At 40.0% G+C, this 26,701-nt stretch overlaps 1 protein-coding gene across 10 annotated transcripts in view; it reads left to right on the top strand.

Moving 5' to 3' along the window:
• The window catches only part of Ptk2 (protein tyrosine kinase 2), a 207,465-nt gene that overhangs the window by 109,061 nt on the left and 71,703 nt on the right, over positions 1-26,701 (top strand). For 5 of the 10 annotated variants that reach the window (XM_057791700.1, XM_057791691.1, XM_057791699.1 and 2 more), the window contains 7 exons: positions 1,649-1,766; positions 3,552-3,582; positions 6,868-6,920; positions 17,075-17,158; positions 18,218-18,235; positions 24,509-24,565; positions 25,958-25,978. In XM_057791700.1, the coding sequence (XP_057647683.1) occupies positions 1,649-1,766; positions 3,552-3,582; positions 6,868-6,920; positions 17,075-17,158; positions 18,218-18,235; positions 24,509-24,565; positions 25,958-25,978 (382 nt within the window). The remainder of the gene's footprint in view (positions 1-1,648; positions 1,767-3,551; positions 3,583-6,867; positions 6,921-17,074; positions 17,159-18,217; positions 18,236-24,508; positions 24,566-25,957; positions 25,979-26,701) is intronic. The other 5 variants (XM_057791694.1, XM_057791692.1, XM_057791695.1 and 2 more) reach the window with 5 other exon arrangements.

Raw genomic sequence — 26,701 nt, 5'->3', positions numbered from 1 at the left:
TCTCCAAGATAGGAGAGGAGTAGATTTTAAAAATATTGGTATGAGGGGCTGGAGAGATGGCTCAGTGGTTAAGAGCACTGACTGCTCTTCCAGAGGTCCTGAGTTCAATTCCCAGCAACCACATGGTGGCTCACAGCCATCTATAATGAGACCTGGCGCCCCCTTCTGGCTTGCGGGCACACATGGAAGGAATGCTGTACACATAATAAATAAATAAATATTTTTAAAAAAAGAATATTGGTATGAGTATCATCAGAGACCACTGTGAAGTGACAAGGAAGTCAGTTAGAATTGTGTGCACTGTGAGTGTTGCTGTTCCTGGACAGTGTTGGAAGATTCTCTAGACAGTCATTGTGATAAAAACATTTGCAGCAGTGTGATAAAAATGGGTAGGCAGGACACAGTGGCTCACTGCTATAATCCCAGCCCTTGGGTTCCAGGCCAGCTCTCAGCATGGACCACATAGCAAGACCCCACCCCAAAACACCAATAAAGAAAAAAAAAAAACAAAATAGGAACAAAGTAATAAATGGTAGAAGAAAGAACTGTTGAGCTTCAGCTACACAAGACTGGGCTCCAGGCAGAGCATATTGAAAAGCAGTTAGAGCTGTTGTGCACGCAGCTTTGCCTGTGCCTCCACTCTCCTCACTAGGCTACTTCCCCAGTGTTCTGCCCTGTGATCCCAAGTCACTGACATCTAAAGCTGACATCAAGAAATTGTTTATCAGATAAGCAGGTCCTAGCATAGAATACAGAGAACTTGTTGCAGGTCAGTTTCCTGCAGAGACCCAGTGCACTACTCGTGCTGCTCCCCAGAGCAGCCCGTTTATTTAGAATAAGTGTAAGTGAACAGCCGTGTGAACCAGGACATACTTGGTTGTGAAAATAAAAACAGCTTTTGTTGTCTTCAGATAACACTTAGAAATTATCCTTAGATGGAGGTGGGTGGTCCTTGGACTTCCCACAGGGCAGGGAACCCTGATTGCTCTTGGGGCTGACGAGGGAGGGGGACTTGATCGGGGGAGGGGGAGGGAGGTGGGAGGCAGTGGCGGGGAGGAGGCAGAGATCTTTAATAAATAAATAAATGGATAAATAAATAAAAAAATGCATGCATAGTAAAAAAAAAAGAAATTATCCTTAGACAATTTATCCAGTACAGCCTGCCTCATGTGAAAATGAGTTTTAAGCCTCTGGCCAAACATGTTACAAATATAGGGAAACTGACATTTTACCAGTTTCCTCTAATGATAAAGAATTAAGATATGGTTGATAAGGTTTTATTATATATAAGTTCTAAAATAAGTTGTGCTTTAACTTGTTACCTGAATTCTTCTCATAGAGTGTGCCCAAGAAGTCAGACATTCTAAAGAAAAATAATTTTTTCTGCCTCCCCCTCCCCCCTTTTTTTTGTAAAAGTGATCCTCAGTTTCAGTACTTTTTTATCTTACATTCTCAGTGTGTCCTCCATTACACATCCCAGGAATAATGTTCTTACAGACCAGATTTTCTTTTTTCACTTAAATCTGGCAAATGTTTCATTCCTATTCCTCTGTATTCAAGTGTATTCAGACTTGTGATGTCATAGTGCAGCTGTCCCTTTGATTACTGGGGAGAACAATAATGTCTCTTTCTTGTTCTTTCCCGTTAGCCTCTGACAGTGACGGCACCATCCCTAACCATTGCGGAGAACATGGCTGACCTGATAGATGGATACTGCCGACTGGTAAACGGAGCCACGCAGTCGTTCATCATCAGACCACAGAAAGGTGAGGTTCCGTTTTCATTCCTGCTGCACTGGCAGCCAGGTTTTCACTGCAAATGTGAAGGCCACATGAGTTGTAACCTAGATGCTTGTTTTTCTAGGGACAGTGGTCCAGCTCATAGCCTGCAGACTTGAAGCTGAGCTGGAGTGCACTGTGACAGTGTAGGGCTCTGAGTAACCCTTAGAGTAGCTGCTGAGTTACCATTGGTTGTTTCAGTTCTGGAGATTGTCTTCCCAGTTCTTTTTCAAGTGTCCCTTGTAATTCATGTTGAAGTTTCTATCCTGGTTTTGTTGGTTTTGTTTTGCTTTGTTTTTGTACATCTGAAAAACTTAGAGTAGGTGAAGAACAAAATAAATTCTATGTCAAGATCTGAAATCAAAGATGTAAGTGAATAAAAATGTCCTAGAAATGAGACTCTGTCACCTCAGAATGAAGGAGAATTTTGTAAGTATAATACAAAGAATGAGACGAGAGGCCAAGGACAATGGCACGGGGTTTTGATCCTACTTCACGTTCTGGCTTTGTGGGAGCCTAGACAGTTTGGATGTTCACCTTCCTAGACCTGGATGGAGTGGGGAGGACCTTGGACTTTCCACAGGGCAGGGAACCCTGACTGCTCCTGGGACTGGAGAGAGAGGAGAAGAGGAATGGGGGGAGGGGGAGAAGGGAGAGAGGAGGGGGAGGGAAATGGGAGGCGGGGAGGAGGCAGAAAATTTTTTTTTCAATAAAAAAAAAAATAATAATAATACAAAGAATGAGGGAGGGTGTCCTGTGGATATGGATTTCTAAAGCAGTCTTTGAAAACAATTCAGGTAGATGAGTGAAATGTAACTAGAGCCTGTGTGTCCTGCCATGAGCTGTGTTTATTCTGTAGAATCCAGGCTAGTTACCGTACAACTCTCTGAGAGCTGCCTCAGGGCCAGGTACCCTGGAGGTGATCAGGGAAGGGAGAACAGTCTGTGACAGTGTGCTCTAGGGGGTTCAGAAATATAAGGGGGACAAACAGAGTGCAGGGTTCCCAGGAAGGTTCCTGTAAGGGATGAAGCTTGAACTGGATTATAAGGGAAAAAAGTTTCTGCTATAGGCAGACCATTATTTAAGAGGACCATGACACTCATGGGAGCTAAGCTTCCAGTAGGGATAGAGGGAGAGTCTCAGCTGGCTATGTGGACGTGCTACTTCTGGTATCCTATAGTGTGATGGTTCTCCACCTGTGGGTTTCAACAATTGGAAAATATACATTTCCGATGGTCTTAGGAACTAAGACACTGGTCAGTTGTAAAATTATAGTTATGAAGTAGCAATGAAAATAAATTAATGGTTAGAGGTTCCTAAGACCATTGGAAATGTGTGTTTTCTGCTGCTGTGGGGCTTCCCTTCTCATCTCTGAATTTTTCTGCAGCTATCCACATTGTACTTCCTTCATAGATTCGAAGTGTTTGTAGTAAATCATTTTATCTAAGTAGAACGTTTGGACTTTTGACAAGGCACCTAGTCTTTGATTTTAAGAGTTCCTTAATCCCTTATTCATTTGAGAAAACTGTTTTATCAACTTACCATATCTTTTTATTAGGACTGGGTATATCTTTAAACAATGTGACCCCAACACTTAGTTATGTTTGTTGTAAGTTTTGAGTGGAAATCTCTAAAGACCTAAAATAGAATCAGTGAAATGGATTGACTGTAAAGGATTGTCACTAATCCCAGAAAAAGCTTCTTCTTCCTGGACTTGCCTGCATACTCACCTCTAAAGGATTTCACTCACGTCTCTTTCCTTTTTCTTCCCAGAAGGTGAACGGGCATTGCCATCGATACCAAAGTAAGTGCTCATTTGTGTATTTCTTTACTTGGATTTGTGTGAAACTTTAAGAAAATCATTTGGCTTTATTATCTGTTTTCTGAAAAATTTAAATTTCTACATATTACATATTACATAAATTTCTACATAATATTACATATTATTACATACCCAGAAAACATATTTCCAAATGTGAGTAAATTGTAAGTTATATATAGAATGTAGATTTAACCAAGACATTTCAAAATTAGTTTAACCCTTATTTCAAGTTTAATAGGTATCTAAAGATGGTTATGATAAGTAGGCTTAGGCATTCACTTCATGGTGTCATGTTTTAAAACATGAAAATAGGCAGCGTCCTCTTTTACAGTTAGGAAAATTAAATAATTGATTTGCTGTTCATTACAAATTCTATAAGGTATGATCTATATATAATATAATTAAAGAAATCAAATAGCAATGAAAAAATTACATGGTTACTTCTGAATTCTTAGCATGCTAGGAACTGGGGCCAAGGTATGAAGGCAAAATAAAAATCTAGCTATTTAGACAAGCAACTTGAACAGTAGAAGCTGTTAATTCTCAGATTCTAAAGAAACAGTGGAGATGTGGAAGCCTGGGACAAGAAGGGTTAAACCTGGACTTGTCTTTGTTCTGTCCCTTGCCTTCTTCTCTTTAGCAACATTCTCTGCCTCTCCTTGCTAAATGCATCTGATAATGTGCTTTACCTGATAGGTTGGCATCTCCTATCAAAGCTATCCCTGTAGGTATTGGGGGACCCCAAGCCTACTCAAGCCCAGAGTTGTATTGGAGTCAGAAAAGCATGAGTTGCTACTGAAAAAAAGGAAAGGGTCTAGGTAAATTCCAGGGAAGCCAAGGAAAATTTCCTAGAGTTCCACAAGACACACTGAGATCAAAGCACTAAGTGGTGACAACACGTGTGTAGGCTTGTGCATGAGGACTTGGTGCTAGGGTATTTAGGGGGCTGGTCAAAGCTATACCTCTGGTCAGCTCTGGCCTATACACTCTGGCCATCCCGTCTACTTCAGCATCTCACCAGATTGTCCTAAATAAAATTCCTTTCTAACATACGGCCTTCCAGAGCCTACCTGACTTGTTGATACCTCTAGCCTTAGTTTTGCTGTTCTTCTCATTCTCATCTGCTAAATTGTACTTACTCAGTTCTTCTGCCAGCTGTCCCCCCAACTCCCTTTCAGCCTTTCTCAACATTCCTCCTGCATGACAACCTTATTCCTTGCCTCAGCCCCACTCATCTTCCACCTCTCTTCTACAGCACTTTTGGGAACATAGGTCTCTGAGCCAGGAGGGCGTGTCATTGCATTTCCCTATAACATCTGGTCAGCTGTAGCCACACTTTAGAAAATAGCCTCTTGCCTTGTCCCCATCCTCCTGACAGTCAGCTCTCTGATAGATACATCCTGTGGAGTCATAATTGTGAGGGTGAGCAGGAACTGGAGAAGCAGTTTTCTCTCGGCATGGGGTAATGAGCTTTGGAGTCTGCTCAGTGTCTCTCTTCGGGGCAGCGGCTTGTACTTTCTTAGAATGTCTACAGCTGGAAAAAAACCTAAGGAATCATTTTGACCTGGACATATAGGAATGAATTATGAACATGAGTGTAAATGTGAGCAAAGGTGGCATGAGTTAAAAGTTATTAACACACAACACACAAACTGAATCAGTTCATCAGACATTAAGAGGATGGGGTTTCCACAGACCAGATAGCAGCCAAACTGTTACATGGTATTCAGCACAGTAATGACAGGAGGCAAAGCAGGTTAGAGCTGATATACAGGAAAGAAGCAGTATAGTTTACTCAGCAATACTATTCCCTGCTTGCTGGTGAATGGAGTTGACACACAGTGTGGTAGCCTTGTAGCTGCAGTAAAAGATAATAAATTAGATGACTTTGATTATAGAAGTTGTGATTTTCATATAGAAATTTTGTGGTTGCAAGAAAGATATGCTGTGTCAAGTTCTAATATTTTTCTGGTATAAATCCTGCATTCTAGGAAAGTTTTCCAGTGGTCTTTCCTTTGTATAATAAATGCTTAAGAGGAAGAAGAGACTTTTCTTATGAACAAAAATCAAGGAAACAGCTGATAAATGTAGAACTCCTATTTTTAAAAGATATATTATTATTTGTGTATGAGTGCATATGCTCACATGATGTGTGTCTTAGCACATGTCACACAATACCTGTGTGGAGAACAGAGAACTTTGTGAAGTCAGTTCTCTCTCCTTTCGCTTTACTTAGGTTCCAGGAACCAAACAAAGCTGCCAGTCTTGCAACGCTAGCACCTTTACCTGCTGAGCCATTTCCCCAGCACCTGGGAGCCCTTTTATTCCTGTGTTTGTTACTTTCTAAAACTTCTAAAATATGTTTATATTTTTTTAAAGTCATTAAAATTTTTATTTCAGTTTTATTTAAATCTGTTAATAATAGCAATGTATACATGTACTTCTTAACTTTATTATATGCTGTAAATTACAAAAGGTTCAAATGCTACCATGTTTTAAATTAGTATTTTTTTTACTTTCGTGTGTGTGTATACATACATACCTGTGAGCACATGCATACCCCAGTGCACTTGTGTCGATCAGAGAACAACTTGTAAGAATCCATTCTGGCCTTCTACCATGGGGCTCCCAGGGAGCAAACTCAGAGTGGCAAAAGCCTTTACCTGCTGAACTATCTCCCTGGCCCTCAATTTAGGTTGTAAAGAGCAAAATTCAGTTCTAGTTGCATGGTTCTTTATAACTTTTGGACAGTTCTTTACAATCTAGCGTTTAAGCAGAAAACTTACATAGCCTTTACGTTACATATTACATAGTATTATAGAGCTCTGTGTCGCCTTCGTGAGCAGCTTTCTTGAAGCACTTCTGTGGTCTTCCTTTCTTTTTTCCTTTAATTTTTTTGGATTGATTAATTAATTTACTTTTTTGTGATGCTGAAGATAAGCTCCAATTAACAAAACAAGCCGGGCGGTGGTGGCACACACCTTTAATCCCAGCACTTGGGAGGCAGAGGCAGGTGGATTTCTGTGAGTTTGAGGCCAGCCTGGTCTACAAGAGCTAGTTCAATGACAGACTTTAAAACTACAGAGAAACCCTGTCTCCAAAAACCAAACACCAACCAAAAAACCCAAACCATTTATCTAGAACTTAATCTCTCAGGAATGGTGCTGGCCCTTCCTAATCTGAGGCAGATGCTGATGCCTGTTTGACAAGGCTGGGTGTTTTGGTCCTGGGAAGAACAGTACTTACACTTTGTTTGCTCTTTTGCAGGTTGACCAACAGCGAAAAACAAGGCATGCGGACACATGCGGTCTCTGTGTCAGGTAAGAATCTTCAGATAGAGACTTCGACACAAGCTGCAGGGAGGATGGTGCAGATGACACTCTGTGTTCAGTTCATCTGCTTTGAGCATAAAGCACCTGTGTGGTTTTAGTATCATGAAGTAGACTTTATTGTAGATGCTGCATGGGACCCTACCATGTTACTCGCCAGGGTATTTAGGGCTTCAGATTGTTTCAATGTCATGTTCTGTTTATAGTGAAAACCTTAACTTTTGAAATTGTCATTATAATTTATCTTTACAGTTCAGCAGGGATTAACAGAATATACTTTGTGTTGTATGTTTGAAGTTCAAAATTTGTGATTTTTAAATGGTTTTCGTCTTTCACAGTTAACATAATGGTTATTTAATACAGTCAAGGTACTATATAAGGGTTATCTTAACTATTTGTTGGTGTGATGATCATTTTGTTATGTTTTTAAAGAGTTTTGTCCCTTTTCCCTTATCTAAAAAATGTGAACGATAGAAGAATTTTAGGGAGGGGCAGAAAAGGACACCTTTCAAGGGCCCTAACTGTGTATCTTAACACACACACACACATATGTATATATACACACATATATACATATATATATACATACACACATATACACACCTGACTGTCATGCATGCATATAATGTCCACATGTGTATGTTACTACATATCATCTATTCTCAGCTATGCCTGTGAACATAAAGGGAAGAGTGTAGTTCTAAAATAATACTTCCTGGTATATTCAGTATATGCAAGATATGAGACTCAATTTTTGTTTTGGTTCAGTTTTTCTTGAAGTTTAGTTTTATATTTTACCCAGTTTCTGAATCCTCTTTTGGATTTTCTTCCTTGTCCATAAACATCCCACAAATCCTTACTCCACAGATGTTTGCATTTATGATGCACTCAAGACAGAGTTACTCTGTTAGTGCACAGTACTGTCATGCTTTGATGGCCTAGAGCCAACAGCTACTTCCTATCAGAGTAGAGAGAAGCTCTTGGTTCTGAACGTGGTCTCACTGGACAATGTCAGGGCTACTGCATGTTCTCAGGACATGTCAGTCATTCGAGAGTGTAAACTGTGACATGGGGAGAAATCCAGACTTACAGAAGGGTTACTGGATGTCATCAGACCCTTTATACAGTTCTTGTTCAGTTTGTGATGGATTCCTCAGGGCCTCACAGTTTTTAATGTGGTGGAACGGGAAAGCTTTTCATTCCGTAGTAAGGAGTCCAGAGGAAAGGGAAGCAACCCCTAAACTAAGCCTCTGAGGCTGAGTCTTGATTGTGGGCTGTAGGATAGGTGTGTGAGATTTGAGTACCACTTAATTACTTTGGCACCGAAATGGGTATGGCAAGGCAGCTACATGTGAAGCTCGGGTACTGATGACTGTGTTTGCCACAATCCCCACAGTTGCCTAGACACAGGAGTGAGTTCAGACTTCAACTTTGGCTAGAGAACATCTGCTGTTTACCTTTGGGTGTGATATAGGTCCTAGGTCCTACTGCTCTTATATCCTCATTCTTTGGGTTAGAGCCTCAGTTCCCTTCAACAGCTGATCAGCATCATAGGTCTGCATTTTACTTCCCAGCTAGCCCCTCTTTTTTTGACACCCCCCGACTGAAGAAGTTGGCCAATTTTTTTTTGTTGGTTTTTTTTTTAAACCAAATCTTACTTTGTAACCCAGGCTGTCCTGAAGTTCTTGATGTTTCTACTGAGTCCCCTAAATGCTAGGATTATTGGTGTGTGTTACCATCCCTGAGTGGCTGGATTTTAATGAGTGCTATTGTGTTCTCCTTTACTTTCTGTTCTGTTCTTTTCTGTGATTTAACTCATGAACAGACTGTTGAGATCATCTCCCTTAATGTAGAGATGAGGGGACTTAAAGCCCAAGAGGTTACAAATTGTGCTGAAGTTGTACAATGAGCAAAAATAGAGTCACTATGCAAACTTGGGTATCTGCCTCAATCTTTATTTTAATTTCTTAGGATTTTGCCTTTGTTTTATTCTTCTGGGGTGTCTAAGGAGTAGTTGTGTTCCCTTCTGGGAGTTACTTCTTTCAGAAAAAAAATTATCAGTAAAAATTTTGTGCCTACCAGATGACACTCAGACCCTATAGACTCTGTCTAGCTCAGCTGTTCATGCCATCCTTTGGTGTCAGCCTGCTTTTCCAGTCCCCACTTTTTCCCCAGCCATGCTGCTTCTCAGTCACGTTATGCTACTAGGAATTGTGGTCACTCTTCTGTCTAACTTGCTGGAACTGCCCCCATTATCTTGTCCTGTCCTTCCTTACACAACAATCTTTCCATCTCTGGAAGCTGACAGGCAGTACTTTGGTGACCATCCCTATGTAGTTCCCAGACAGAGACAGTGACCAGAGACAGAGTTGGTATTTTTAACCCTGTTGATCACACCGTCTACTGCTTGCTCCTAGGCAAATTCAGGTTTGTAAATCCTGTGTCATAGACTGTAAAGCTGTATTCACCTAGCCTGGAACCTGTGCACAGACTCCCTGGGAATGTTTTTGTTAATGTGATTCCTAGCTGACAGTGCTGTGGTATAACCTGATCCCAAGGTTATTTCTTGACTTTTCTGTTTGTTTTCCATTCTACACTAAAATCCTATCGTTACTAGGCCTTTGACCTTCCATGTCTGTTGGCACAGTGACCTTGCTTTGTGTAGGCCAGTGGAGTGGGTTGTGGTCTGTGTGTTCACTTTTCTTTTACACCCTCCCTACTTAACCCATGATACACCCTATTAGGGGCTGAATGAATTTAACAAATGCTTGCTGTGTGAGGTGCCCTAGGTTGAATGTTCTCCAGGATATATAAAAATGAGATTGACAGAGTTTTATAAAGATACTTACTAGAATAATAGATTTCTCTAGGCATCTTATTTTTTAGAAAAAGTAAACATAGTTTTAAAAAAGACTAATCATTTGTTTGTATGCCTTTAGTAAGCTCTCAGGTAGAACATCAGCCCTGTCTATGAGATCAGTGACCCAGGCTATACTCAGGGATTTATGAGTGTTCCCTGAGTGTATGTGACCCTTGGACCTGGGTTGCTGCTAGAACCATGCTAGTGTGAGGACATTTCCCAGATCATAGAGTAAAGCTAATTTCAAGTGTTTTGAAGACTTAACTGTGTTTGATGTATTGTTGTTTTGTTTTTTGAATATTCTAAGAAAAAGTAGGCCCTTGATTGAGCCTCCAAACTCGAGTGTGAGTAGAATCCATGATGATTGCCATTCTGTTACTTTGTGGCCCTTGCTTGATATTTGGACCATGCAAAATCAGACCACAGATTATAATTTTTCTCTTACATATCTCTGTGAAAGTCACTGCAGTGGTCTTTTTTACCTGGCAGAGGTATTTTTTAATTTCTTTCTATTGAGCCTTCTTTACTACTTTATAATGACTTTTAAGTATTATTGCACATGTAAAATTTGTAATAGATTATTATTTCATTATAGATAATTGTATTTATATAGGATGACTTTTAGGCATATTGAGTTAGTGACTGAAACTTGTTCTAACTACCAAGAAAACATTTAGCAAAATAAATGTTTGTATAAGCTTGTTTCATTTCAAATCCTAGAATATCTCAAATGTTTCTGATCTATATAGATCTGAGAAGTGCCAGACTGGGAATCTATAATTATCCCTGTATCTCTCTCACTGTTGACTCTTACATACTGGGTCTCTTATTCATTGCTTACTGTGCTGCTGCTGAGCAAATACAAGTATGTATTTTACATGCTAGGGGAATTTAAGCGCTTGGTCAGGTTCACGTAGTAATGAGTAATAGAGTCTGTTGGAAGCCCAAGAACTCATTCTCTCTTCATTAGACACCATTGATCATTGGAGAATCTTTATGTGTGCAGGGGAGTAATATTTTAGCATGTGATTCTATTGTAGAAAATTTCTCCATTTAGCAGGAATAATAAAGTACTGACTTTTCAAATTCAAAAGTCTGCCCTTTGTTCAGTTTGAAAGATCTACTTATGCCTAACTTTACCAAGTAGTTTTTATTGTGACAGTGCCATGCTTTCCAAAGTTGTCTATTCTGCTACCAAATGATGCTCCCCCTGCACTTTGAGATGGAATCTCATTCAGAAGCCTAAGCTGTATAGAATTTACCATATAGCCCAGCCTGACTTGAAACTCACTGTTATCCTCCTGCCTAAACTTCCCAAGGGTTGGAATTATAGGCATGCACCACCATGGCTCTGATGCTTAATTTAAACTCTATCCAGAATTTAAAGGGGTAGGATGGAGAGCCCTTCCCTAACTTTAGAGTATTGCTAATTAGTACGTAAGTTCATTTGGGCTAGGCCTGGTGTTGTACACCTTTAATCCAGTACTTTGGGGGCAAGGGAAGGTGGATCTCTGAGTTTGAGGCAAGCCTCAAACAGAAATAAGTTCCAGGATAGCCAGGGCTACACAGAAAAACTCCATCTTGAAAAAAAAAATGGAAGCAAACAAACAAACAAAAAACATGACAAAAAGAAAAAGTTTATTTTGGAGTCAGATGTGTGGCACACATCTACAGTCCCAGTTTCTCAGGGGGTTGAGGCAGGAGGATTACAAGTTTGAGGCCAGCCTCCAAGAAGCTTAAATGAGGCTGTGTGTGTGTTTATTTGTTTGAGCTGGATGTGTAACTTAGTAGAACACTTACCTGGCGTGTGCAAGGCCTTAGGTTTAATACCTGGTGTTGCCGGAGAAAAGTTCATTGTTGTAAATTTTGTGCTTTATGATGCATTATTGGTGATATGTGCAGAGTGATAAGCATTCACTATTATTACAGGTATAATCTGAGAACCTGGAAAACTAGGAATTATTCTATTCACAGTGGTCACAATAAAATGTTCTGACCTGGCAGGTTAATTTAGGAGGAACTCTGTAATCTATCGAAGCTTCTGTGTCTCTGGCATCGAGAACTGCTCTGGCTGGTGATAAGGGCAAGACTGATAAGAGTAGCCCACCCATGTTGCTTCTTGTTCATTCCACCATCTTGATGTCATTAGAGTTCGGCTTGCTTCTAATGATGACTGAGGGTGGCTCTTAATCACATTGTTTTTCTCTGTGGTTCCTGAAGGGTCGCAAGCACTCAGAGGTTATAGAAGCAAAGAAATACCAACATCTTAGAAATAGTATCCTGGGTGAGGGGCTGAGATGAGGACTGCTCATGCTTCACCTGGCATTGACCTCCATGATTTCGTATGTGGGAGGTGGTACAGAAGGACTGGTAGGCATGCATTGGATGGCCTGAGCCACTTTCCCTTTCAAAGCACTAAGCAGTGAGGACTTCAGTTTTTACAAAGTAGTCCTTGCAGATCTGCCTCTTCAGCCTTGTGACGTTTGTTTCTTGTCTTCCCCAACAGCTTTCATACCAGGAGAAATATGAATTACTATACCAGAGTATTTTAAACAAAAATGCATTTCTGTCTCTACAAAAGTGTGTGTTTTAGAGTAGGCAGTGCTTACGTGTTCTTGATTCACAAACCTTAGCCTCCTGACTAAACCGTTGCGAACAGTAGTTAACAAACTTTAATATAGATTGCAAGCATCATTTCACTATCAAACAAATACTGCTAACATGGAAGAATAGGAAAAACCTCAAAGGAGTCTTACCTGAGAGCTTCTCAGTTGATAGTGCAGTTAGTAACGGCATAGAATTATGGGTTAAATTCAGACTTTGTGTTTCAAGATAAGCCATAGAGGTAGATAGATACTATCAAATTCCAATAGTGTGTTTTGTCTTTAAGGAATTTCTTTAAATATTTTATCATGCTACGTTTCAAGTATATACAAAGAGAGAAGACAGAATTGTGAAATGATTTCCCACATACTCATCACTCACATTCAGCAGCCAAAAGCTTATAGTCAGTATTATTTCACCTTTGCCTCTGTCTCTTTTTTCTTTTTTTTTTTTAAGATTTATTTATTTATTATGTATATGACATTCTGCCTCCGTGTATGCCCACACGCCAGAAGAGGGCACCAGATCTTACTACAGATGGTTGTGAGCTACCATGTGGATGCTGGGAATTGAACTCTCGACCTCTGGAAGAGCAGCCAATGCTCTTAACCACTGAGCAATCTCTCCAGCCTCTGCCTCCATCTCTTACCTATGCCTGTAATCCTGTTATTATTCCAAAGCAAATGGTTTTCAAGCTCATTTCCCTTTCAATATAAAAACATTATTAGGACCCAGTGTGTGTAAATCCCTTATCACCCGTCTTTCTGCTTGGTTTTTATCCAGTCAAAAATGAAACAATACATTCTTGTTCAGTTTTCTTCCCTGACTCTTCTGTTGGTCAGCCAGGCCCTCCTATTGTTTGTCTGTAATGTTCTAGTTTTAATTCTATTATTGTAATAAAACACGACTAAAAGCAGTTTAGGGAAAGAAAGGGTTTATGTGGCTTATACTTCTACGTTATAGTCCAATACTGAGGGAAGTTAGGGCAGGAGCTCAAGAAGAAACCATGTAGGATGCTGTCTGCTGGCTTGGTCACCTTACTACCTAGCAAGTTATAGGTCACTGGTGCTACATATGCGACCCTGTCACCAAAAATAAATAAATAAATGGAAATTGACCGGTGGATTGGGGCCTAGCCAGTCTCAAACATGTCCTTTGTAATGTTCTCTGTGCATGGCTCACCTGGTATTGGAAGCTGTTGACATGCATACCTTGGCCACAAAGGGACAGCATGTAAATTTTATTGCCACTCCTTCCTTTATTTGGTTGGAATACTTTACTTTACAAACTTAGGGAGTTTTCCTACTTGAGAGACAGGAAAACAGCTTTTAATACGTGTGCCAGTTTGATTTGTTGTTTGTTTTTAGAGACAGGTATCACTTTGTAGTTCTGGCTGTACTGTTGCTCACTAAGTAAAGCAGGCAGACCTTGAACTCACAAATACCCTCCTGACTTTGTCTCCAGAGTGCTGGAAGCACGCACCCTGACTGTGATGGATGGTTTTGTCAACTTGATATAATGTAGAATCACCTGGAAAGAAGCATTATCTGTGTCATGTTGGCCTGTGGCATTCCTGTGAAAAACTATGTGAATTATGTTCATTGAAGTAGGAAGGCATGTCTTTTGTAGGCAGCAACATTTCCTAGATTTGACTCTTGAATTGGATAGAAATAGAGAAAAGGAGCTAAGCAGTATGAGCGTGTACAGATTCATTGTATCTTTGCTCTTGACTGTGGATATGAGTATTGCTGCAAGTAGTTCCTGCCTTGACTTCCTACAGTGATGAACTGTAACCTGGCATTGTAAGATAAAATAACCTTTTCCCCTCAATTCCCTTTTATAGGGATGTTTTATTTCATGTTTTATGTTATTTATTTGAACAACAGAAATGAAACTAAGACAGTATGATATCTCATCCAAACTCCTCCTTTCCTGAACCCCAGCAGGATTCTCCTCTAAACGCCCAGTACATCTTCACTGCTAGATGCCTTACTCACTGGCCACTCTTCATGGCAAGGGCCCAATGCTGAGTCTTTGGGCTACTTGCTGTCAGTCTTTGTACCTTTCTTGTGAGATCTTTGTCTTTTTATGACTTAATTAAGCTTGTGCCTTTCTTTCCCCCTTTCTCCCTCGCCCCTCTATTGTTTTTTTGGGTGTTTGTTTGTTTGTTTTTTTGAGACAGGGTTTCTCTGTGTGACAGCCCTGGATGTCCTGGAACTCGCTATGTTGACCAGGCTGGCCTCTAACTCACAGAGATTGACTGCCTCTGCCTTCTTGAAGTGCTGTGATTAAAGGCGTGTGCCACCACCACTACTGGACCTTTGCTGTTCTCTTAAGCCCAAATTCAGTGTGTGGCCTGCCTGCTTACCAGCTACTCTTAGAAGTTCAATGAGCACTTCATGCCTAGCACATTGGAGTTGAATCCTGGTGCCCATGCAGAGTTGTGCTTGGGCCTCCACAGTTACTTAGTGGCTTCCCGCTCTCTGTTGGCCCTCTCCCTATCCTTCCAGTTTAGTGCATTGAAGATCCTGATTGTCTCTACTTTGTATACTTCCCCTGTTTACTTCCTCATTCTCCTTGATCCCTGCTCCCTTTGTCTGCTCCCAGGAAGCCTGTAAAGTGAGATAGCTATGGCACAGTCCTTACCTCCATTCCTTACTTCCTTTATGGCACTCAGAGTAAAAGACAGAGCCTGAGCATTAGCTATCAGATCTATACTCTCTAGTGCTCACTAACTGCCATCTCCCACATCCTCAAAATCTGTCAACTTGTTCTGTCTGATTCTTTGCTCCTTGCCAGTGACCTCTTGGCCTCTGCAGAGATGTGGCCTGAATGTCTGCTCTGTACCCTGTCTGTGCCTGCTGCTATGGGCATGCCCACTTCCTATTCTCTTAGATGTCTTTGCAAAATGATTGCTCTATTGAAAGTTTCAGATCTACACAAACACACCCCCATATTTCTTCTGCTGTGTTTGCCCTCATAGTGCTTGCATATGTATTGGTAGTTTGCTTATCATTCTCCTTTATAAAGACTGAAATTCACGGCTGTTTTGCTTAACACTCTTATATTCTACACAGTATGTCTAATTCATGGTAGATGTTCAAAGCCGGTAACAAAAATTATTATCATCTGTAAGTTAAGAAACCTTAAAATCCTGTGCTTTTATGAAACAGGTTAATCTCAGTATTACTCAAAAAACACATTTTTAAAACTGCTTGTTTTAAGTCAAGGTAAAGAATATTAACTTTTTAGAAATAAAGTAAGAGAGAACTGGAAATAATTAGACATGGGTAGTGGTCACATGGCCAGGGGAGGGAACTTTGGCTCCTCTTCAAGATGTAGAAATTGTCAGTGTGAGAGCAGTGGAGCTGGTGTCTGAACTCAGGCTGTCAGGCTACTTAGGTTTTTATTTTTTTATCATATATTCTTAGAGAATGGTTCTAAGAATTGTGAGTTGAAAACGTAGGTATTTATTCAAATTTAGTTTGTTTCATGTTAGCTTTGTTTGTTTTTTTTATTTTTTGTTTTGCTTTTTGATATAGGATCCTATATAGTCCTGATCCTTCTACCTCAAGTGCCTCCACCTCCAAAGCTGTGGGATTATAAACATGCACCACCATATCTGGCTTCAGACATCATCTTATGTAGTCAGAAAATAATTCTTAAAACCAGGATGTTAATACTGACAAATGTGTCGCCTACAGTCCATACTATTTCATTGCAGTAATATCCTGCAAAACTCTTCAATTCTGACCCTCCCCTGTCCCACCTCAGTCCATAAACCATCCAGCATCAAATGGAGCATTTTGTTGTCTAACCAGAGCCATCATGTAGGAAGTCCAGAAACTGAGAATGGCTTTTCAGACCAAGTACTAAGGTGAACTAGTCAGTAACTGTCACTGTAATCAGATCATGACACTTGAAAATTACTGCTAGCTAGTACATTTCAGTTGATGACCAAACTGTTTTTAACCTTCATTCTCCATGGTCCCACACTTCAAATCAAGACTGTTACTGATGGCACTGTCTTAAAGGCTCGATTCTGATACGGATGCTCTACTGCTGTTGCTATATTGTAGCTACTCTGTGTCTTCGCTGTTTTATATAGAGGGTGAGTCCCTCCAGTAAGTTTTGAGCACTTGGATGGGTAAACGAGCTGATATATGGAGGCAGCTTTGCAGCTTCTATAGTTGATTATCCTCATTACCTGTTTATGTTAAAATACTCCAGATCATGAGTACTGACTGTAACTGCTCATAAAGCTGTTACAGTTTTCTAAGATTTCTTTCGTTATGGATAGATGTTAAATGTTAACAAACATACAGTTTGTTCTTTATCCTTAAATTATTAGTCTTTGTTTTTTGTTACTGGTTTCCCCCTCCCACCCCCTTTTACTTTGTTTTACCTATGTTATTTGTTACTTGACTAGTCTGGAAGAGCTCCTAGCTGTTCATCATTTGTTCTTTCTACATCTATCTAGTGTTAATCTTTAGTAAAAACAAATAATTTTTTTAATCTAAAAATCAATGATAGTAAGAAGTAAGGTATGCCAATGGTCTAATAAAAGCAATTTAATTTTGTATTTGTTCTTATAGATATAGCTTTAAAATTAACTGGTTGTTTTTTGTATTGAAATAATTTGTTTCTGTTTTTCTCTTTCTTCTCTTGCCTCTTTGTAAAGGAGTCAATCACTGCCAACATAAAGTTAAGAAAGCTAGGCGCTTTCTCCCTTTGGTCTTCTGTTCCCTTGAACCTCCTCCAACCGGTACTGCACTATATTGCACAGGCTTTCCTGTCAACCAAGGCACTGCACAAAGCTAACTTTAGCTAGATGCTTTTAGATTGTCCCAAGCAGTTTATAGCCATACTGAATATCTGTGTATGTGCTGTTCACTGTCCAGAAGTGATAACTTGGGGGACAGGTTTTATGTCCCATAATTGACACAATTTGGGCCACTGTCTTAACAAGATGACCTATCATTGCCCCTTTGCTGGCTTTTATTTAAATGCATGACAGGGCAAAAAGTAGCTTCCTGGTGGCGTTTCTCTTGTCTTGGTTTCCTACTGGGGTTGTCAAGACCTGTTTCTGGCCTTGTGAATTTCCTAATGTAGCATGTGGGACATGTTCCATATGAGCCCTGGGTGTCTGCATTCTGTGTTCTGGGAGGCAAATGTTCAGGAATGCAGCATAGATGAGGCACTGCCTGTGCCATTTGGAGGGTTTCTAGTAAAGCAGTGATTTTGTTGTTGTAATTATTAAAACAATATGTTTTTCAAAATGTCTGAAAATTAGTAGTTTTGTATGAATTCAAATGGGAGGCTGAATTGTCATCAGATCCTTGAGAACTACACTTGCCCTTCATAGTAGTGTGGGCATGGCCTGCATCTGTCACGGAAACTACCTTACCTCCTGGTGGCCCTTTTACTTACATGGTAATAATGAGTTTCATGTCACTTGTATCTAAAAGATACAAATGGTCCTTAAGGAAAGTAGAAGCCTATTTCGCATTTAACAATGAGAGGCAATCAAATTACTTTTGCCTAATATGGTAGAAAGTAATTAAGCTTTGCTATTCTCCTGTGTAACTGTGTACAACATGTTGGCAGCTTAAAATTTGGCTTAATGGTCTTCAGCTCCAGTAAACACACTAGTACAATTTTTGTTATCTTGTGAATGAACCTTGGGGTGATTTTGTTATTTTCTTAAGCTTTGATTTACTTGTCATTTTAATAGTGTGTTTCCTTCTCTTCTCTCCTACCTTCCTGTCTCTCCTACCCTCTCTTCCCTACTTTTCCTTTCTTTGCATGCCACCTGGATCTGCAGATGAAATTAGTGGGGACGGTAATATTTATTTTCACATTCGTGTTAACTGCTGTGAGATAATCATGTGGTGCATGTATAATAACTTAATTTATGAGTGAGGTATTAAAAAGGAAAGCCAGTGATCTTTAACAATTGTTCAACAGAGATAATTAGAGAAGTACTAGCAATAGTAATGATTGCTGTTTTTCCACATTTGATGATATTTTAAAATTACATTTAGTGTCAGGGTTCTCATCTGCTTTGTGTTGTTCCTGCACAAAATGAGGTATATTCATTCCAGAAAATTAAGTTACATAAACTAAAATCGAGGGAAATTTGTATTTTTCGTTTTGGTTGAGTGACAGAATACCTTCAGTGGAAATTTTTACTCCTGTGTGTTTAGAGATGGAGATGCAAACCGACAGAGAGTGAGCAAACATTCTGAAATTCTGTAGTTTGTAATTAACATAATTCCAAGAAAGGCTGTGTTCCTTGTGGAATTTGAAGATATTGTGGAACTTCACTTATAGGGTACTCTGTGATAGTTGGGTATCAACTCCTGTTGCTCTGAGTGTTTCTTGTGGTTCTAGACCACCTGCCAGCCCTCCTGTACCTCGTCAACCCACATAGTTCACAGATGGAGACATTGACCAGCAGAAAGAGACCAGAGGTGGGCCTTGGGCTCTGAGCTAGGCTTTCTCCACTTTTCTATTCTGCTTTCTCTGCCTCCCCAGGAGAAAAGGCCCCTGTAGTCATTGGGAGGATTACTGCTAGGCACAGATGCAGATGACTATAGACAAGCAGTGGTTACCACAGATGGGTACATTGCAAGCATTTACATGAGCTTTCATCACACTTCAATCTCATGGTACTGTGTTAGCCAGAGCAAGGCCATGCCCCATCTTGCAGGGAGTAACTGAGTTGTGGTCGTGGCTGGGGTCTATAAAACACTAAGGCCCACCTGCTCTAGTACTGCCACTTGAGGTAACAATGTTCTTATGCTTGTAATCGTTGAGGAAAATTTTTCAGAAGAGAACTAGCACTTACAGTATCAGAATTTTATGAAACTCAAACTAGAGTGTCCGTAATTAAAGTTCTTATAGAACACAGCCTCTCCTATTTTTTGGTGTGGTACCTGTCTGCTCAAGGTATAATTTGAACAGCAAAAAACAAACAAACAAAAAACTGTACTTCTTACCACAGAAGTACAGTACTAAAACATTTCTTCTTCCTTGACTTCTTACAGACAAAGTTTTCCAGTTCTTAGTGTAGCCATGTAGTTGGTTAAGATTTTGAATAAAATGACCTTGTTGTGGCTTTTAGAAAAAGACCACTTTGTACTGTTATATGGTTTCTTCAGAGTTTATGACATGTCTGTTAACTTGGCAGGATAAGACCCTAAGGTTGATTAGTCTTCCAAAATTACCTAATTGAGCCAGCCTGTGGTGGTATTAGTACCTAGGACTAATGGCTCAGCGTACATACACACAGGCACATACACACATGCACAAGCCACCTCCCAAGGCCCAGGGGCATCAGGAAAGCCAGTCAAGAGAACAGTTCTTGGAGTTTTGGGTACCTGCCTGCGACAGCAGACGTTCCTGCGGGGATTAGAAAGAGATAGGACCAGAGCTGTATGTCCTGACACTCACCAGTAATCAGAATTTAGTTCTCTAGACCCCAGGACAGTATTCATGCTGCGCCACTGCATCCCTTGTAAACACCAGGCAAGCCCAGTCGTGCAGCTCCAGGGGCGTGTGTGCCAGGGTGAATATTGTCAGTTTCAGTAGTGGCTTTGTCTCCTTTTACTGAGCTGTCACATGAGAACTTGTCTCTCATTTTCTGAACTATGATCTTCTTATTCATATTGTGACACTGAAACATACAAATTATAATAATATTCCCAAATTTAGAAGTTCCTGTTTTTATAATACTTATTTTTATTTTTTTTTTCAGATTTATCTTATTTTATCTTATTTTTGAGATAGGTTCTTGTCCAGCCCATGCTGGTGTCCAACTTGCTCTGTAACCGCGGATAACATTAGCATTGAACATCCAATCCTTATGCCTTCATCTTCTAAATGCTGGAGTTACACGTGTGTGCCACCCTGCCCAGTTTCATATGGTGATGGGGACTAAACTTGGGGCCTTATGTATGCTTGGTATACCAGCTGAGCTACGTCCCCAGCCCTCTTTTTATTTATTTATTTGAGTCTTGCTGTGTTGCTCATGTTGGCCTTGAACTCCTGGATTCAAATTATCCTCCCACCTCAGCCTCATGCACAGCTGAGATGACAAGTATATATACCTGACTTTTGTACCTTGAACTTACAGGCTGATGATCCCAAAATTGTCTACCAGTTCACAGGTCTGATGAACTTGAGTGTCCCTGGAGCAGAATTGTGCCCCAAAATATGTATTTTAATAGCCTTAAAGCACAGGATTGTCTGATCTCACAAGTATAAGTCCAAATACTTTTTTGTTGTTTTTGTGTTTTTGAAATAAGGTCTCTTTTATGCAGCTCTGGCTATCTTCAAACTCACTTTGTAGACCAAGCTAGCCTTGAATTCACAGAGGATCCACCTGCCTCTTCTTCCCAAATTCTGGAATTAGAGGTGTGTGCCACCATACCTGATTCCAAACCCTTTGAAAGGTCAACATCTTAGAGCCAAAGCTTTGTGTCACAGAGCCATGTTGAGACCCACCCACCTCCTGAGTTTGTGTGTGAGAACAAGGATCTGATGAGAGCTCATAGCATTCAGCATTTGTCAGCCTTTCCCAATCAACTTATGTGGAAAATATGGATCCATCTTCCTTTTTTCCTCCTTTTCTTATTTTGGTGCTCAGATCTCCAAACCTTTCTTTTTTTGTCGTTACTCTGTTTTTCCTGTAATGCCGTTTTTGAGGGGCATTTTCTGGCTGGCCTCCACAGCTGCCCAGGGATCTTGAACATGTAAATCACCTGCATTGCCAGTTACACTGTCCCACACTCCCTGAAGATACAGACTTTCCCTGGTTTCTACTTCTTCCACAGTATTCTCAATCCATTAAGCAATACACAGCTCTCATAAGTCCTCAGATTTTGTGTAGAACTCAAATAACATTTTAGGAAATACACAAATCCTTTCTGTTTTGATGGTTTTGAGATGAGGTCTCACTCAAACTCTTGAATGATCCTACCGCCTTTACCTTCCAAGTGAGCCACTACACCAGGCATATACAGGCTCTTGTAGTTTTGTTGCTTAACTGAAATGTAGGCAATGTTATTTTCCCAAATCCATATTGATACTAGCCTGCTTTTTAAAAGCCATTTCCATTTCTTGCCTTCTGAATTGTTTCAAGGTTAGTATCTCCTGGGGGTTTTATGAGCTTGTCTTGGAAGCACTTGAGTTGAATGAGGACTGACTGAAAGGTTCTGCGGACAAGAACTCTTTACCTTCAGGTCCTTAGATAGCCCTCGTGAACAACAGCATTAGAAGTGCCTGCCTTTTCTCAATGCCTGTTACCATCGTCTCCTCCTTTCATCATAACCCCATAGGTGCATGCTGCTGTCTTGAACACATGAAGGCATGGCTGTGGCATAGGCAGGTAAACGGATAGATACAGAATGCTCTGCTGCGTGCTGTCTGTGCTTCCCTGAATAAGTTTCTCAGGTCCTGAGTGTGTACTGTCTCACTGTGTTGCCGCCATGCAATAATCCTTATTGCTTAGCACATAGCTCCTGAGCACCTGCTTTGTGCCAGGCACTGTGCTAGATGCTGAGGCACCGAGGAGAAAAGGACACATGCATAGTAAGGCCCTGCTCTAGATAGGCGGGCAGATAAGTGTTGAGGAAGCCAACTAAGGAGGTAGTTAAAGGATGACATTAGGGAATTAAAAACAGGAATAGGAATAATTAGTTTGAGGAAAATTTTGAAGCAAGGGATGGTAGCAGAAAACAAAACTGACTGTGAGCCTATGTGAGCTTTAGGACATAGTAATGCTCAGGTGAGGTCGTTGCTGTTGGTGACATCTTTCATTCAAACAGTAGACTCCAGTTACCTGAGAGGATTGACTTTGGAATGAGCGTGCTGTGATCTTCTGCTACCTGAGAAGTTGTGCTGCAGTGACCTTGGTGCATTCAGTTTATAGGGTAGTGTGGTGATTAAGTCTGCTATATTTTGAGAAAAAAAATTGACAGAGACCCATCTGAGTAGGGTGTTATTTCTATAGTCTCAGCTATTGCAGTAGAATCCTTTCCACCATAGTTATTAGAGATGCATGAACAGCTCTCTCCACCCTCTTTTATAGACTGTCTTACACAAATGCAAAGTGGACGGCCTACAGGGGCAAATCTCTGAGAACTCAGTAAAGGAGACAAGAGGAGAAGTTAGAAGGTGACTTCAGATTCATTAAAACTTTGTATTAGGGACTGTAGACACTGACTGCTTGCTCTTCCAGAGGACAGCTTCAATTCCCAGCACTTACATGGTGGCTCACAACCATTTGTAACTGCAGTTCCAGAATCTGATGCCCTTTTCTGGCCTCTGTGGGCACCAGATATGTATATGGTACACAGACATACATGCAGGCAAAATATCCATTTACATAACAGTTTCAAAAATTAAATTAAGCTGAGCGGTAGTGGCTCGTGTCTTTAATCCCAGCCCTCGGGAAGCAGAGGCATGTGGATTGTTATAAACTCAAGGCCAACCTGATCTACAGAGCGAGTTCCAAGACAGCCAAGGCTATACAGAGAAACCCTGTCTGAAAAAAGAAAAAAAAGAAAGTTTTTTTTTTTAAAAAAAAGCTGGGTATGGTGGCACACACCTTTACTCCCAACAGAGGCAGGTAGATCTACATGAGTTTGAGGCCAGCCTGGTCTACAAAGCGAGTTCCAGGTCAGCCAGGGCTACATAGAGAAACCCTGTCTCGGAAAACAAAACAAAAACTTTGCTTTTAAGTTTATATATACACTGCTTATAAACAAGAGAAACTAGTACTTCCATCTGCCATCTAGGACTTAGGAGAGTTGATTTGTTGATAGTGGATTTTTTTTTTAATCCCTAGCCAGACTTTTTTTCTTTTAATTTTAACTTTTAATCCCTTTTAGTACTGACTACACATTCAAAATGCATTGTTCCCTTTAGAGCAGTGGTTCTCAACCTTCCTAATACTGCAACCCTTTAATACAGTTCCTCATGCTATGGTGACCCCTCAACCATAAAATTATTTCATTGCTACTTCATAACTAATTTTGTTACAGTTATGACTTGTAATATAAATACCTGAAATATGACCCCTGTGGAGGTGGTGACCCACAGGTTGAAAACCACTGCTTTAGAGGTTTGATGGCTGTGATTATCTTGTTTGCTGTAGTGCATGCAATGGCTAACATCCTCACGACTGGAAAGACTGTGCTTTCTGGCATTCCCTTGACTGGTGTGCTTTCGACCTCGGTGCATGAGAGGTGCACTTGGAGCTCCTGGGTTCAGTGCAGGTGTCAAGCCAGCACTGGGAGAGCTTTGTCAACAGCTTGGCAGGTCTATTTAGCTGCCTTCACAGCACTGGTGTTGCTCAGCAGTGGCAATTTTCTCTACATGAGTGTTCTTTTTAATTTTCTCAGTATGGTCATGGTAGGTTAAGTTGCTGCATTTACCCAAAGGAATTAGTGTAAGCCTGAGCTTAATCCCTTTATCTAAAAAATAACTCAGTTTAATATGCTGTTTGTTTGTTCTTATTCTTTTTATCAGATCTTTTGCCTGGGTAAAAAGGCACCAAAAGATAAATTGCTGGAATGTAGTTTCTTTAACCTAGATAGAATAAATGCAATAAATCAGCCCAGTATAGTCTCCTCAGTAATTGGGTCACTGTATGTTCTCTGAGAAGAAACTGACTGTTGACCTTGCAGGATAAATGGAGCAAAGTGGACTTTGAAGACACCTGTCTCACTTGTGAATTCACATAAGGCCACAGTGTAGTACATATGTACATTTGGTGCAGTTGAGGAAGAGCTCTAGGTTAAATAGACATCTCCTTTGAATTTTGTAGTGCATAATTCACATATTCCTGGTCTTCACAAAGACTATTAGCCTATTTGCCTTCTGATAAAAAAAGTTTGTTTGATGATATAAACAAATGTATGTGATGACATTGGGCCACATTGACCCTTTTCTTTCCATAATTACATGTGAGCAAAATCTAAATTCTAGTTTTCTCAGGAGAACATTTGCACAGTGTGGGTTTGGGACATAGAATCCTGCTGCTTGAAATTATGTCAAAGGCCAAATGGTCAAGCATTTGAGTTCGCCTAACCTGTCTGTTTTCTTCCAGAGACAGATGACTACGCTGAGATTATCGATGAGGAAGACACATACACCATGCCCTCAAGTGAGTAGGCTGCTTCTCACAAAAGCTTTAGAGCACATCTGTCATCTGAGCACCTAACAGAAATGTTCTTTCAGCTTTTGGGTAGAAGTCTGTATACCTCCCTTAAAGTCAGAAGCCTGAAATGCAGTTGCCAGAAATAGTTTCTTTCAATTAATTGTAGAATTTTCGTGACCTCATTTTTTTGGTTCTATGATAATGTAGCCTTCACTGATTATTTTGCATCTATAGAAAATGAATATTATTTAGAGTTCAGATGTGCATATGCTCAGACTGAGTGGTGTTACTTTTAAGTTCAAAAGTGTATTCGCATACCTTGTGTGGCTTGCTTTTCTCCTTGAATTATCCTCATTGCCATTCACTAGTGGAGACTAGCCTTCCATCTAAGCAGCACACTGGAAGGAGCTTGCACAAAACTGGACAGCACAACACAGAACCCTTTATGGCCTATTCCAGCTTGGAAGAGTCAGCATACTCTTTTTTCCCAGTGGCTATGCACCTTATTGGTAGAAGAAAATCTACATGCCCCAGACCCTGCTTGATAGTCTGTTGTCCTCATATCTTGAATTAAATAAGTCCTTGAATTTTCACTTTGGTGTAAAAATCAATCAATTAGTTAATTAAAGGCCACATCTAGGCCTTAAAAATTAACTTGGAGTCCAAATTACCTGATTTCATGTATTTAAAAAAAAAAAAACCTACTTCTTTTGAAATTCTGTACTTGTTGAATATTTTTTTTTTGTTTTTGAATTTTCGAGACAGGGTTTCTCCGTAGCTTTTTTGGTGCCTGTCCTGGAACTAGCTCTTGTAGACCAGGCTGGCCTCGAACTCACAGAGATCCTCCTGCCTCTGCCTCCCGAGTGCTCTTGTTGAATATTTTTAAAGTGTTCTCCTGTGGATTTTCTGTATGCATTAGGGAGACATTACCAAAACAAAGAGAAAACAGACAGGCCTCTGAGGCTTGTACTTCTCTGCGCGTGTCCACCTGTCTTTCAAGAGTCCTTTTAACATCTGTACAGGACCTGAGATGAGTACATAGGTTTGGGTTGCCAGTAGCAACTTGGAAAATCAGTTCAACTTGGGTTTGCTATTTTGACTAGCCTTTAGTCATTTTAGAGAATCCACATTTGTGTTTTGTTACTTATAATAGACTAGGAAATGCAAATATCTTTTATCCAGAATTTATGAAATACCTATTTAAATGCCTTTGAGTTAACGCGAAGATGTTTGGTTGTTATATGTGTTTCGTTCCTTTTTTATTCATCTGTGCTTAAAATAATTAAGTAAATGCTATTGAAATGTATTCTCCAAGTTTGTTGTTGTTAACCTAATTGCTACTAGCAATTTCTAAGCAAGGTCTTCCACTTTTTTTTTCCTCTCTTAATTGCAATACAGAAAGCTATGGAATAGATGAAGGTAACAGGATCCTTTGACATAACTGCATTTGCTTGCAATTGCCACCATGGAGTGATACGGGTGTTTCAGTTTTAGTTAATATGTTTTCAAACTTGTCATTGGTTTACTCATACTGTTAAATCAATGGAATTATTAGCTAAATCGATTTTAAAGAGGAAGGAAAACAGCTGTCTAAAACTTGTGCGATCTATTGGATTTAGTTGTCTGACACAGGAGTCTGTTAACTCTTATCTGTTGTGTGGCTCATACCACAATTGGAACACATGTAGGGTGGCATGGGGTGATTCTCATGCTTGAAGTGACCCAAGACTGAATTGCTAATCTACCTGAGTTTGGTTTTTCTGTGTTCCTAGCAGATATTTTATTTCCACGTGCCTCAGCAGTCTGCTAAATAACTCGCTGTAACTCATCATTTGGGAACACCTACTCTCAAACATTTGTGCTGGTATATTCAAGTCAAAGTCATCTAATTTTGAAATTAATTTCTAGAAACTGCCTCTTTAAACTCTTTTAGCTCCATAAATAATCTAGAGATAGGATTATAATGAAGTGGAAAACTCTTAAACTTTTGAAATATAGTTTACTCCTAACAGTTTAATGTTGCTTCCATACTTACAAATTTCAGTTATTTAAAAAATAATTGCTTTTAATAATTTTTATAGTCTTCATATATTAATATCTAAACCAATAGTGATTATTAATTAAGCATATAATTAAGTATTT

The sequence above is a fragment of the Chionomys nivalis genome, chromosome 17, assembly GCF_950005125.1.
Source record: "Chionomys nivalis chromosome 17, mChiNiv1.1, whole genome shotgun sequence".
NCBI classification, from domain to species: domain Eukaryota; kingdom Metazoa; phylum Chordata; class Mammalia; order Rodentia; family Cricetidae; genus Chionomys; species Chionomys nivalis.
This window is presented reverse-complemented; position numbering and strand designations above follow the sequence as displayed.